The 14,044-nt window shown below is 47.5% G+C and overlaps 1 protein-coding gene across 2 annotated transcripts in view; it reads right to left on the bottom strand.

Annotated features, from left to right (window-relative positions):
• Positions 1-376: 376 nt before the first annotated feature.
• Positions 377-14,044, bottom strand: part of LOC116898943 (Down syndrome cell adhesion molecule homolog) — a 61,887-nt gene continuing 48,219 nt past the window's right edge. The window contains exons 12-13 of one of the 2 annotated variants that reach the window (XM_032900360.1): positions 8,140-8,202; positions 377-2,777 (exon numbers count right to left, since the gene is read on the bottom strand). In XM_032900360.1, the coding sequence (XP_032756251.1) occupies positions 2,422-2,777; positions 8,140-8,202 (419 nt within the window). In that variant the 3' untranslated portion in view covers positions 377-2,421. The remainder of the gene's footprint in view (positions 2,778-8,139; positions 8,203-14,044) is intronic. The other variant, XM_032900361.1, reaches the window with a different exon arrangement.

The raw sequence follows: 14,044 nt of genomic DNA, 5'->3' as shown, positions 1-14,044 counted from the left end.
GAAGTAATCTGAGTCAATCTAGGAGAAATTTTGTTGGTCTGAGAACTGGAGTAATCCCTGGGACGAACTCTTTAGAAAAGGAAAGGAAAACTTTCCAGGATGGAACTATACTTTTCTTCTCTCAGTCCTATGTGGGGACACAGATAATCCATTCACCTCCCCCGAACAAACCAGAATAGAGACAGGAAGGTACAGAGGAAAACTCACTGATACTGTTGTAGTGATGGTCTTTTAATTCACAGCTCTATACATCCCTTTGTAGACAAGTGTCAGACCCTACTTGAGGCGCGGGGGGGGGGGTGGGTTGATACAGTGCTTGCATGTGGAACTCACTTTAATGGGCATTTTTTAAGGCAGGAACCTTGCAAGCAATCCATTGCAGAGGCAAACACATCAAATCTTTTATTGTTTTGTACATCTTGGGAGAAAAAAAAAAACTTAAAAAGAATAAACTTCCAAGTGTGGGAGCTCTACAACTTTCAGACCCGTGAAGGCTACGGTTTTTCTGTCTCTAGAAAGTCGCAACTTGATCCTTCTGCGTCCATGAGGACGTCAAGAATAAATTGTGCTCTGAAACCATGGCAGGCAACACACACCTCACTGTCACATAACCCTAAGGTCAGAGCCGTTTCGAGGCTGTGACGGAGTCTTGTACTGGCCCTTCCTGTGCTCTGTGCACCTGAAGTTCAGGAGGCATAAAGTCTGACTGGACGATAGGAGGAGGGAAGGATGAAAAAGAGGCAGGAAGTGGGGAATGGAGTGCTGTGAGTGAGTTCTAGATAGTAATGACTACACCAGGGTTCTGGCTGGTGGCCTTCATGGGGACACTTAGGGAAGGTCTTAAGAGGTACTTGTGTGTGTCGTTAATCAGAAGCGGAGAGCTATGGACGTGGGCTCAGTTTTTTCCAGTCAGTGCCAAAACTAAAGTAACAGGCCTGGTTCTCCTTCCCTCTTAGGAAGGTGTCTGGAATGGGGTTTTTCTGCCTTAGAGGATGGCAGGTTATTTCTAAGGCACACTGTGGAAGAGCCAAGGGATGTAGAACATGGTACCTCTTGTTTGTTGGTAGGCTCTATGTTTGAGTGAGCCCCATGCCAGTGCATTTAGACACAGAGAAAGGAAAATAAAAACCTGGGATTTGGAGGAACACCCTGGTATACAGACTGGGTATATACAGACCCGGATTTTTCTCTGGGTGCCAAGGAGAGGATCGGAGGCACCACATCTGAAGATAGTCTGCTGTGAATCTGTCAGTCACAGTGGAGGCAGGGCAGGGCAGGGAAGGTGGGACACAGCATCCGTTCCTTTCTCAGACAAGTCAGGACTAAAGCAACTTCAGGGTTGTGCAAGCATCTCCTGCGGAGAGCCAGAGACTACTGGCTTTGCGTGACACACTGTCACTCAACTTGACATCACAGCATGAAAGCAACCACAGATAATGCACATGGAGCGTAGGGCCTTTGGACTTCTTCCAATAAAACTTTATTGACAAAGATCAGTGCGCTGGATTTGGAAATGGTCTGCTGACCCTAACGAGTTAGAGAGCAGGTCCTGCAGCTGACAAGGACCCGAGTCCTGTGAAGGGCTTAGAACACTGGACAGAGACCAGGCTGCCTTTGGTTTGGTTTCCGTCCATGGAGTTCATGTTGTATCTTCTTGTCTCTTCCCAGCGGCACCTGAGCTCTTCAGAACTTAGCATCTTTTTTCCTAGATTGGGCACCAGGTCCAGCCATTTTGTTCACAGACACCAGTATGAGCAGGAAGGAGGCCCGAGCAATGGATAGGAGGTTTCAGCAGACATGCAAATAAAGGCAGACCACCTTTTCTCTTTTATTTCGCTTAGACAAAATGCAAAGAGTGTCGCGTCAAATTAAAAAATAAACAGAAAAGAAAACTGAATGGGTTCCCACCCCCACCCCCTCACTGACAGCACTCATCCTAATTAACAACAGAAAAATCAAACCGAGGGCCAGGTCCCTAGTGGGAAGGAAAGGTGTGCAAGGTGACGGAAGCTGTCCCCTGCCCCCATGTCAACGTCCCTCCTCGATTCACAAGTAGGCTAGTTCCCCCCATTTCCTTTTTTGACTCTTGTGTGCTAGAACTTCTTCTGTTCAGAAGGTTTAATGAGTCCCCATGCACTTTGTAGAAAATCGGTAAAAATGCTATAGCCTGTGAAAATCATAAAACTGGACTTCTTTCCCCAAAACTCAGATGCCCAGGCAGATGGAGCCCACACTCAGACGGAAAAAAAGCAGAGTAGTCTTTGCGCTGTCTGTGGTTTCAGTATTTTCTTTCTTTTTTTTTTTTTTAATATATTTTGGCAATTTTCTTTAATTATAAATATTGGAATTCCGTAAAAAAAAGGTAGCTTTGATTGGATCGTTTAAATTGTATTTACAACCGCTGTCCAGCCGCGCCATGTGTTATACCAAGGTGTAGGATTTTGCGTAGGGATTGTTTCCTTTCAAGTGGCCCCGAGAGTCCAGCAGCGACTCCTGGGAGCTGCTCATTTTAGCTGCCTGTCCCAGCTCTGCACCCTCTCGCTGAGGTAAGGTGGCCACGGCCCCTTGTTGCCACGATTGCTGTCCTTCTCTCGTGGAAGAGGTGGAGGAGGAAGCCTCCATAGGGGTGGGCTCAAGGACCGTGGGGCGCTTCAGGGTCCGACTTTTCTGGGGTTCCAAGCACGCTTGTCCTAAGCTCAGGTCCCTGCTGGTGCCTGGTGCGCCCCGGTTTAACAAGAAGTCCATTCGCAGGTATGGAGGCAGGTGTATGAGGTCGCCTGGAGACAAACACAGACAGTTAGATGGTTTCCTCATTTGCCTAAGAGGGCAGATCACCTTGGAAACCTACGGTGGGGACTTTAGACCAAAAGTCCCCCCTGAGTTGCGACATTTCTTAAGAACCTCCTTCGAGTGCACTTCAGAGAGGCACGTGCAATCGCCTTCAGGCTTCATTCCCATTGGTCACAGAATACTAGTTCTGCGGTAGGAGAGCCTGAGACATGAAGCTAACAGGGTCTGGACACCCGCACCAGAAGATCAGTGTACACCAGAGGCAACATGTCTGCTGGATAGGAACTTTGAGACCAAACCCCACATGTGACTGAAAGTGTGGGGTCCAGGGGTTGGAGGGCAGAGCCAAAGATGTTGAAGAAAGGGACAACTGGCTCTACTCTTGACTATGTATGGAGCCATGTGACCTTGGGCCACTGTGCATGATGGATGGAGGTGAAAATGGTCCAGCCCCCAGCTTCTCACCAAGGCTTTTGTCTCCTTCTCCCCCTCTGGCTTGGCCATGCTGTGGTGGAGATCAGAACAGCTTAGACCACACCTTCCTTTCTTCATCAAGGGAACTGGCTTTAGGGAAAGGGGGTACCTGATGCTAGCCTTCACTGACACCCCCACTTGTGGAGGCTTCCTTTCCTCTGCTATCCTTCTACTGTAACAGGCAAGGCCAGCCTGGTGGCCTTTTCCTCACAGTCCCCTTCTGTTCCACGATGTCTTGTTACCTGGTTACCTTCTGAGGTAACCACTGAGGTCTATGTTTCTCTCTACCTCCTTCTGCTCTTCTAGATCTGTATCATGGTCCCTGCACCCTTCCCTCCTTCACCTTGGTCTCTCTTAATCCCCTGGAGAATTTCCCAGGAAACCCCTTGTGCCTCATCTGCCTTGCCATCCATTTCCCTTTGACTCTGAACTGTCCGACATGACATCTGCAGCCTTCAAGTTCAGGAGCCATTGTCCTGGAGGTCACCCCCAGCCTCCAGTTGTCGTTGCTTCAACCCTGGCAATGTTCGATGCTATTCGCACTCTTCTGCCTCAGCTCTGTGGTCTCTCTCCCAGCTACCTCTGTGACTCTGGCTGCCACTCTTAACTCTCCTCTACTGTATCTCCTTTGCCTCACAACACAGAGCTCTCCTCAGCCTCGTTTGGGAGTTCCAGGTGTGCCATCTGCTATCAATAAATCCTCTTGTCTGTGATCTCCTGAGTCCCAGGTACAAACTTGAGAAGCTTTGTGCACATAGACATCCCCCCCCCCCCGAGTATAAGATACCGCAGTCTGCAAATCCAGGTCAGGAAGACCAGTCCTCAGGGCCTCTCAGACCCTAAATATCCCCATGTTTTCCTGTGTGGCCAACATTGCCTAATGTTGTCAGCATTTTTTTCCAGACATTAAAATCTGTCTTTTTGTGACACTTTCCTTTCCTGGTTACTCTATTTTAATAGTATCTTTTGAATTTTTTTCCTCCATCTCCATGACCTTGGGTAGAGTCATTAGTCCATCCCACCAACCCCTGCAAACAGTGCACTAGGGTAAGCTTCTGAAGGTAGCCATGCTCTGTAGCTTGAGCTGGACTCACCATGGCATTTAGCCTCTGTTATCCTGGAAGACACATTGATCACTCTCTGGCCTATCTACGCATCTTACTTTTCTCCATTCAAGGCCCATCTAGACTAGGACTGTGGGCAGCAGGTTGAGAGGACCCTACGAGGGTCACCTGCCTGTCTTGAGGCCTCAGGAACTCAGTGTCTTGGCTCACACACTAGGTGAGCAGCTCAAGTCAGAGAGTATGATGGGTGTATGCGGTTCTCCAGCTGAGGAGAATGTGTTGATGGGAGAGGCAGGATGGCCTGCTCTTGGGGTGGGAGCAGCTATGGCATGTAAGAGAACAGTAGCACTGAGATATGAAGGATGCAGCACTGGGGCAGGGGAAGGGTGAAGTCCAGTGTGACTCCCTCTAGGTTTTAAGCTCAGAAGAGAGGGTGGATAGTAGATGTGTATTATACAATGCGCTGTGGTGTGTATGTGCTCATACACTGGAGGCTTGGGCCTCAGGTCTAGTGTGGGGTCTTAGGACCTTGGAAGAGATACAGGGATCTCAGCCTTGAACTGTCTTCCTGTGGTAAGAGGTGACCTTTTGGTCACATTTCCACTGTCCACCATGGGCCGGCATTGTGTTTTTTTGTGGGTTAGGCCTTCAACACTGAGTTAAAACAACTTATTCTCTTCATAAATTTAACCCACCTTTGGTATTTTGTTGCATTAACAGAATCGAACAAACACAAACCACTGATCACGAAATGCTTTACAGGGAAAAGATGGCAGGTTAGAGGGTGGGTTGACCAGACATGTTGAATCTGGAGGGATTGGGCTTCTCTTGTAACAACCCTAGCACAGTTCAGCTTCTCTTTCCTTTCTGACTAAAATGGCTGAAAAGTTCCTGCTTATTTTGCTTCAAAGCATTTCTGGGGCTCCTCATCTTCCGTAAATTCAAGGTCCCCATCCAGGTTGTCTATAGCAGGGGTAAACTGGGCACCCCAGGAAGTTCTCTGCTTTCCTGTCTGAACAGTCAGCAGGATGTTAGGGACCATAGTCTATGGTGTAAGGCTTCTAGGGAGAGGTAAACCCAAGGCAAACACTGAAAAGCACCTTAGAGGACCATTTCCTCTCCTCAAAACGAACCATTCTCTTTAAGATTGTCCCAGAATGTGAGAAAAAGTGACCCTGTTCTTCGGAAATTTGCCAAATGATTCCTTTGTGTGTCACAATGGCATGGTATTGGTCGTGTGAAGACTCCAATCCCTCATTGGTTCCCTCAGGCTGTCTTTGCCCTCCCTGTTAAGGACTGTGGAGAGACAGATGAGGAATTACACAGAATCATTGAGAACCACCATGTGTCAGTCACCTGAATGCCCTGGCCAAGCTCCCTGAGTTTGGCTCGTGGAATTCAACAGAGTTCAGTGTTCAGTGCTGACTTCACACATAAGACTGAGTCCTGTGGAAGTCTAGTCACAACACTCAGTAAACTGACCATGACCCTCTGGTGGAGTGAAATGACACAGTTTTACTCTCCTTCCAAACAGGGTTTGGGGTACTTGCTTCAGACAGAGGTGACCTCTGCAGACACTAAGTGAAAGGATAGAATTTGCTAAAATTTGTAAAAATACAAGAATTTAACTTAAAAAAGAAAAAGAAAGCTTATGGTCTTAGATTCTTTTCTTCATTATGGTAATGTATCTGTTCTTCAGCTTTCTCTGTCAAAGGACTAGTTATGTAGGAACAAATAGAAAACCATTAACAGACATGCCATTTAGAAGTGAGACAGATGGCTAGGAAATCGGTCCAGTGGAAAAAGTGTTTGTTACACTTGTCAGCATGAAGACTGGAGTTTTGATCTCTAGCATCCAGATCGGTGCTGGGTGGGTGCGACTGTTTGCCTGTAATTCCAGAGTCTTTTACAATGGAGACAGGCTCTCTGGAGCAAGCTGGCTGGCAGGACTAGGCCATACTGGCAAGCTCTGGGGTCGAGTTAGCCATCCTGCCTTAATGAATAGGGAGGAGAGTGAAAGCATAGCATGCACACATGCATGAACTGCGCAAACCTACGCATGCACAGAAGTAGGATGGAAGATTATTTCTCAATGTGAGGGATGCTTGCTTTATGAATCAACACATGCCACTGGACCAATTTTGATATGTGTAAAATCTTACCTATCTACTTCCCCAAAAGTGAATGTTTATTCCAGGAGTCCAGTGAGCAAATTGTACTGATTTGCTCTTTTATTCAATTGTGTGGTTATTTTTACCCCGGTGTCCCAGTGTTTAAGATCGGGTGTTTACTCGGGGTTGTTTGAAGGGCCAGGTTAAGATGATCTGTGACTGCTTCTGAGATTGGACTCCATCTTGTGTGCCTGGGATATTTCTAATGTGCTATGACATACTTGGGTCTTGGTCTTCACCCATTCACTCTACATCAGATTCCCAGGCAGTCACGGACCCTAACAAGCTTGTAGCGTCTCAGTCCCAAGCAGATTACAGGTTGCTCTTATTTTGGGATTGAGAAGATCGAGACAAATGTGTTTGCAGTGAGGACACAATGTCCCGTGCTGGCAAGATGGCTTAGCAGGTAAAAGCACTTGCCACCTGGCCTGGAGGTCTGCGTAGGATTCCTAGGACCCATGTGGCAGAGGGAGAGAAAGGATTTCCACAAGTTGTTGCCTGACTTCCACACATGCACACTTATGCACACACAATGATTATGTAAATAAATATTTTAAAAACTTGGTGCCTGACATTTCTGCCCGTAGCATCAGAGTTCTCTCTTTTGGTATAGTAACCTAAAAAGGTTATATATATATATATATATATATATATATATATATATATATATATATATATATGTTAAAAAAATATTAGAAGTGCAGATCTTTCATGATTAAACTGTAACGATCTTCAGAGCCAGGTCTCCTTGAAGGTCTGTAAAACAGCTCCGGACATCAAATATCGCTTCAGGAACAGGAATTAACATCTCATTGGCTCCCCCTGCCCCCTTAAATGTAGAGTGTGTTTTCTAATCAGTGGTCAGAGCGGCTCTTTCGGCTGTGTGAGTGCATCAAACGGACATACTTAATAATGCATGTGTTTATGGGGAAGGAAGCACCCGGGCAAGGAAACACTGAGCTGTGTTTATGGTCAGCATTTTATGTCGATTGAAATCTAAGCCCACACACTAGTTAAATACCGATTGGGAGATGGGAGAAGAATTCGGGATAGGGGGTGACTACTGGACTCTGACATACTTCCCTGTCCTGCCCCCTACCTGTCTGTATCATATGGGAGACACTCATTCTTGACTCCAGTGGACTGTTAAGTGTATCCTGGAGCTTGGGGGGGACATTGCGAACATGACTCGTGTAGATCTGGGCTAGGTTGTCCTGTCCCTAAGATAGGAATGCTGTATCCACTATGGAGGGCTGTGGCAAGGCAACCGTTAAGTAGTTCACATGCAAGTTTCACCACAGAGCAGGAGTTTAGAGGTGGAGCTCTATCGGAAGAATGAGAGAGCAGATTAGCAGCCCCTGTGGACATGGGTCCAGGGCTCTGAGTGTGGCTTCTCCAGAGAAGTGGCCTTTGCGGATGGGATGAAGTTAGTGACCTGAGAAATGAACGTCTGGATTTAATATGGGCTTTAAATCCGGTGATGTGTGTCTCTTAGAAGAGCCAGGCAGAGGAACGTGGGTGGCGCAGAGACAGGAGGGAGAGCCATGAGGGGATAGAAGCAGAGCCAGAGTGGTGCGGCCATAAGCCCAGGGGTAACCTGGACTCAGCAGAGCCGGGGTTGGCCGTGAATGTGCTCTTACCTAGAGCCCTCAGAGGAACATGTGTCAGCTGGTGTCTTGACTTTGAACTTCTGGTCTCTAGAACTGCGAGAGAATAAATCTGTTTTAAGCTCCCAAGTTTGTGTTGACTTGTCACAGCAAGCCTGGGAAACTGATACCATTCCTTATTGTCTGTGCCGGGCTTAGGGTCTCCCCGTCAGCAGGCACGCCCCCTTCTTTCCCATTGGTCATTTCTGCCTCCACCATCCAAGGGAAGAGAAAGGGTTAAGGAAGCTACAGAAAGTTCTTTCCAATGCTAGGAGCCCAGAGAGGCTCGGCTGAAGCTGCTGCTGGTGCCATCTGCCATCCCTCCTTCCTCCTTTGCCAAACCCGAGCCGCAGCCCCTTGTCTGTACTCTGCAGAAGCAGACCTTGTTGATCTGGCCCCAAAGACAACCCAGAGCTTGGCAGGGAGGGATTACTGGATCTGACTTCCTGCAGCTCCTCTCGCTCCACAGAGGAAACGGACCCCACTCTGGTCAGCCAGGATCCTCTCTGTTGCCCATACTTCAAAGCACCAGCGGTCAGCAGTGCGAGGGCCCTTTGCTCTGAACGCCATGTTCACCAGGGGTTGTATACCCGGAGGCTACCTTTGGCAGGTACACACACCCTGGGCAGCCCGTGCGTGGGATCTGGTGCTGCACAAACCTTAGAGTCAAAGCGCAGTCCTCACGCTGTCTGCAGAGAGACAGGCTGCAGTCTGCAGCGTGGCTTTGGGGTAAGTGGTGTTAGTCATTTACAGAGAGATCAGGAACGTGGGAAAACACCCACACGTACCTAGGTGAAGAGGAACATCGGACAGCATTCTGTTCTCTATCCTCCATCCCCTTTTCTCTGCTCACCCCACTGCCTGCCTGTTTAGCTTCCCCCTAGGTTTCCTTAACCCAGAGAATGCCTCCTTCCCAAGCCCAGCAGGAATGCAGGCTTGATAGAGTTCTCAGCTGGGCCTTTGAAACACAATCTGCTATCAACTCAGGCAACTTTGAAGCAGGCATCTGCACACCAATTGATCAAGACTCTCTGCTCCCTGCTCTTGGAGGCCACGCCTCTGTGTCAGCAAAGCACAGGACAGTAGGACGCTGAGGCAGAGGTACAGATGCTGAGCATATGGTGGCAGGTGAGGCTGGGCAGGGTGGGAGAAGGGTGTGGTGAGAGCGGGGACGGGAGGAGAGACAGCCAAAGGAGTGAAGGAACAGTGGAAGTCAGAGATCAGAGATGGATACACGCAGGAAGGTGGAAGCAGAGGGCAAGAAGAGGAATTGCAGCCATCGGGAGGTGAAAATGAAAGGTAGAGAATAGATGTGGAGAAGACAAGCCTCTTGTGACTCAGGGGACATGAGTGAGGTGAGTATGATAGACCTGTGCACTACACTCACTGAAGACTCAAAGATATTGTGCGACCCACTGGAATGATACACACTTGTTCTAAGCATTCTTTCTTAGCCTTTTCCCCTGGGTCTTGCTACAGATGATAAATGGCACCCACCACCTCCCTTCTGGGAGGAGCCCAGGCCTTGGATTTGACTCACGTCTCGAGGGAGGAGGGCAATTTAGCCATTAACTCAGTGCTATGTGTTATTTTCTGATACAATGTTTCATTTCTCATCCCCTGCCGCAGCCCTCTGGGGACCTTCAGTGACAGTAATGTTTCTGAAAGTCCAGATTAAGTAAACTGGCATCGATTTCTCCCTTCCCCTAACCAGTCAGCATACAGATGTAATTACTGCCTCCCTGACCCTTCCTAGACATGAATCCTCCTACTACAGCCTCTCATCCATCAGCACCTAAGGCTCAGAGCCCTGTCATCCTCCGCCAAGGAAGGGGCCAGCCAGGCCCTGTGTGTCCTGATGGTGTGCAGGCTGCTCTATGCAAATGTTGCCCCGTTTTAGCTAAAAACTTCTTGAGCTTTCTCAATGTATTCAGACTCATGCACAAAGACTGGTGTGTCATTTCTGGGAAGGGGAGGGCAAAATCCATTAGAATGCTTACAAAACCCTGGAGCGGGAATCGGTCTACCCACCTCGTCCCTGTCCCCTGACCTCATGACCAGTTGTCATATACCACACAGTCAGCAGTAGCTGATCTTGGCCAGTCGCTGAGGTTGACCTCACCCCTGGGGATATGTGACATTATTATTATGGGGGAGGGGAGCAGGGAGGTATGTTGCTAGCATCTATGGGTCAATCTATGGGTGTTCAGGATACCCCAGCACCACAGATAACCACTCTGCCTGAAGTATTGATGTCATTGCTGTTAGGAGTCCTCAGTGTGAATGGCAAAAGTTCACAAAACTGTAAGCAGGCCCTCCTCACCTTCCAATTCGATATGGGACATACTAAACTCAACTTGTGTAGGGCACTACCTTTTACGATGTGCCAGCCCATAAGAGCTTGACCTTCCTGGAAGACCACGGGAAGGTCAGTCACACAGTGGTCAGAGCCAAAAACCAGATGTTTATCCCAGTGATTCTGGTGAGGTGGTTGCAAGGTTTGCAAGTTCACGCTCATCTCTCCTCTGCTTCCAAACAGCTCTGGGACCCCCACTCCCTGAAGCTCACACAGTCAAGTGTAAGGGCATCGAAATGTCTTGAGGTTTTTCAGCCTGACAGAGTCTTAGGCACTAAGCTGTCTTACCTGTAATACTGGAAATTGTAGGGTTAGTGTGCCCTGTGGAAGAAACAAGTTCCTGCACTTTAAGGGCTGGGCACCAGGGATATACTGTACTCTGAAACTGACTTTCCTTCTTCCACTGCAATACCTTGTTATCCAGGAACGAGGAAGCTACATAAACGCTGTCCCAAATTCATGGAAAAGCTAAGTGTACCACAGTTCTCAGGGATACAACTGCCTCCTGGGAGACATAAAAGACACCTTTCATCCATTTCTAACAAGGTTTTGGTGTCTGTGCTCAGATGTGGCTGGATATTGATGCAGAACTTAGAAGTGGAGGGCACTTGGACCTTGATTTTAGCCATGACCATGGAGATGAGCCTTGCATCATTGCAGTTAAATGGAAGGCCACTGTGGGCTCTGCCCTCAGCTCATGCGGACGGGATCTCACACGTTCTTAGTTTAATATTAATGTCATACCATGGTAATAAAAACCTTGTAAACCAACCTCTCTGTAAACGAGTCTTCACTCCCAAACAGGAACGAGGAAAAACTCTAAATAAATAATGTGACATTAATATCAGAGGGCCCAGCGTTTGGGCTCAGTTACTGTTCTTGGCCTGTGGTTTGGAATCTTCATGCATTTTTAAGAGTACATCGATATTGTGATCTTCCTACTTGCTGATGGACTTTAAAAACTACACTGAGGTATGGGGTAGGGCTTTGAGTTGATCACAGTTCAATAGCCTTCAATAGTAAAATAGTTTATATCAAATTGGAATCAGAAACTCTTCTCTGGACTCAAGGCAGCTGAGAGTTCATGAACCAGGGTACTGGATTACCTACTGTGAACACTGGGAAGGGACATGAGGTTCTAAGACAGACCTAGCCCTCCCAAGACGCTCTCTGGGAAAGCACAAAATGGCAGTTGACTCAAGTGGAAGCCTGGGCTAGGGGGTTTTATTGCTCAGTGTTATGAAATGGGTTAACAATCCTAACCTCCAACCACAGCAAACAAGATGGCGGACCTCAGTCTACGCCACAGCAGGAGCTGAATTAAAGTAGAACTAACTCAGGATTTAAGGGGGCCAAAAGTTGGAGAGTGGAGAGCAGGGGTGAGGCTGGTGGAGAAGATGGGGTTTGATTCTTCTATCAGCTTCCACCTCGAGAGTGGTAGGGAGCCATAGCAAAGATTAGTGGTTACATTTCTTGAAATAATGTCTTGCTTTTTCCAGTCATGGATCTGAGATGCATTAAAATATGATATTAGCAGAAGCCACATGGAACCATGTTAAAAGACAATATTCTTGTCTCTACAGAATATCCTGTAGACTTTCATGATGCTGAATATGTGTGTGTGTGTGTGTGTGTGTGTGTGTGCATGCGTGTATGCATATGGTGTATGTGTGAGCAAGCGTGCGAGCATGCCTATCTTCATAGTTGGGTTTTGTCCAGTTTCTTATTTTTAAAAGATTTATCTGTGGTATATTTAGGACCCCCTTTCTGCAGCCTCTATTATGACGTATTATTCAGATAACCCAATGAGATCATGGGAGGTATTAGTTAAATATATTAATGCTTCCATGAGTTGGGGTAATACTCAATATCTTTCTATACTAAAGAGATTCAGTCAATAGTAGTGGTCCACACATATGCATTCTGACGGGGTTTACAGTGAGTTTTAAGTCACTGGATTGATCATGTTTGCTTGTCTTCTGTGGCAAAAGGACTCTGGAAGCTGCCTCTGGTTACTCACGGGAACACAGGTATCCTTTTTGTCTTTATATCGCTGGTCCATCAGGGCAAGGTTTTGAGACTCAACACCTCCTGAGAGACTGATACAGCTTTCAACTCTCCAACAACTAGAACCTAACCCCGGAAAATCATCCAGGAAAGCATCAAGCTGCCTACTGGGCCTCAGAAGCCAAAGAAACTGGGTGTTGTAGCCAAGAACACATATGTAGAGAGAGGGAATGACTAACAGCCCAAGCCATGGGAATGGCTCCGTGTACTTTGCAGAGCACTTAGCCATGTCAGAATCTCAGGGACAGAAGGCTCCTCTCTAAAGCAGGGACAGAGGGGGAGAGTAGAGAGGATGGCTGCTGAAAACCCAGCAATGCAGATGCTCAACTTTGGTCTCAAGAAAAGTGATTGGCTGGTTAGTTTTCTGTCAACCTGACACAAACTAGAGTAACCTGAGGGGAGGGATTGGAGGAAGCACTTTCATCAGAGAGGCCTGTGTCTGAGGTACTGTTTTGATTAATAGTTGGCGTGGAGGGCCCAGCCCATGGGCAGATAGATGGTCCTGGATAGTAAAAGCAGGTAAGCATGCTAAGCAGTGAAGGAGAGTAAGGGGGTCAGCAGCGTTCTCCGTGGTCCCTGCCTCTGCTCCTGATCAAATTCCTGGCCTGACTTCCCTCACTAGATTGGGATGTGTACACCAAGTAAACCATTTCTTCCCCAAGTATCTTCTGGTCACGGGTTTTTATCGCAATAGAAAGCAAATTAGGTCACATACTTGGAATTCTAAGAATAGAACCATTGAGAAGGAGTCTTTCGGTAATGAGTGCACTGAGGGACCGCCACTGAGAACAGACTAGAAAGAATCCTAGGGAAATCTATAAGAAGCCGAGCTGCAGCTCCCTATCAGGGAGATCTGGTTTCTAGGAAGGAGCAGGGATGAGCAGACTGCTCTACTATGAACTGCACAGTGGACAAAAGCGCGTTGCAGAGGCTCAGTCCGATGGCCTGGCTCTTCCGGGGCATTCAGATGCTGCCTATGTTTGATGGGTCAGATGGATCTCTTGACTCACTGTAGCCATCAAGTTCATTCCTACCTCCAACCTCTATTTTCTCTCCTCTGTCTGCTTTTGAACCATGGCCACACAGGGTCTTCTCTACCTTCCTTCTCCTATATAATTTACATCTCATTGCCTCTGAGAGACTCTTTGCCAAAACACCCACTGCTAGATCCTACTCCATCCCTAAGCTTCTTCCCTTTTGGCAAGCACTGAGCATGACCTAAAGCTTTGGTGTTGGTTCATGCAATTGCATCATTGTGGTTTCTTACAAGGCGGGGTCTTTCTGAGTTTGTGTCATACCATATTCTCATCTCCCAAGCCAGAGATGCCAATAAATTAGTCACAGGAACAGAAGGAAAACAATCTTATTCTGGTAACTATCTTAAGATGTGCCGGCCCTAAAAATTCAAATATCACTAAAATCTAGAGCCAAGCTGCGAAGGAAGAGTCAGGGATCTCCGAAGGAGGTGGTGCTTAG

The sequence above is a fragment of the Rattus rattus genome, chromosome 4 (assembly GCF_011064425.1).
Source record: "Rattus rattus isolate New Zealand chromosome 4, Rrattus_CSIRO_v1, whole genome shotgun sequence".
NCBI lineage: Eukaryota > Metazoa > Chordata > Mammalia > Rodentia > Muridae > Rattus > Rattus rattus.
Note: the sequence above shows the minus strand (reverse complement) of the source record. Positions and strands in the feature narration are given on the sequence as shown.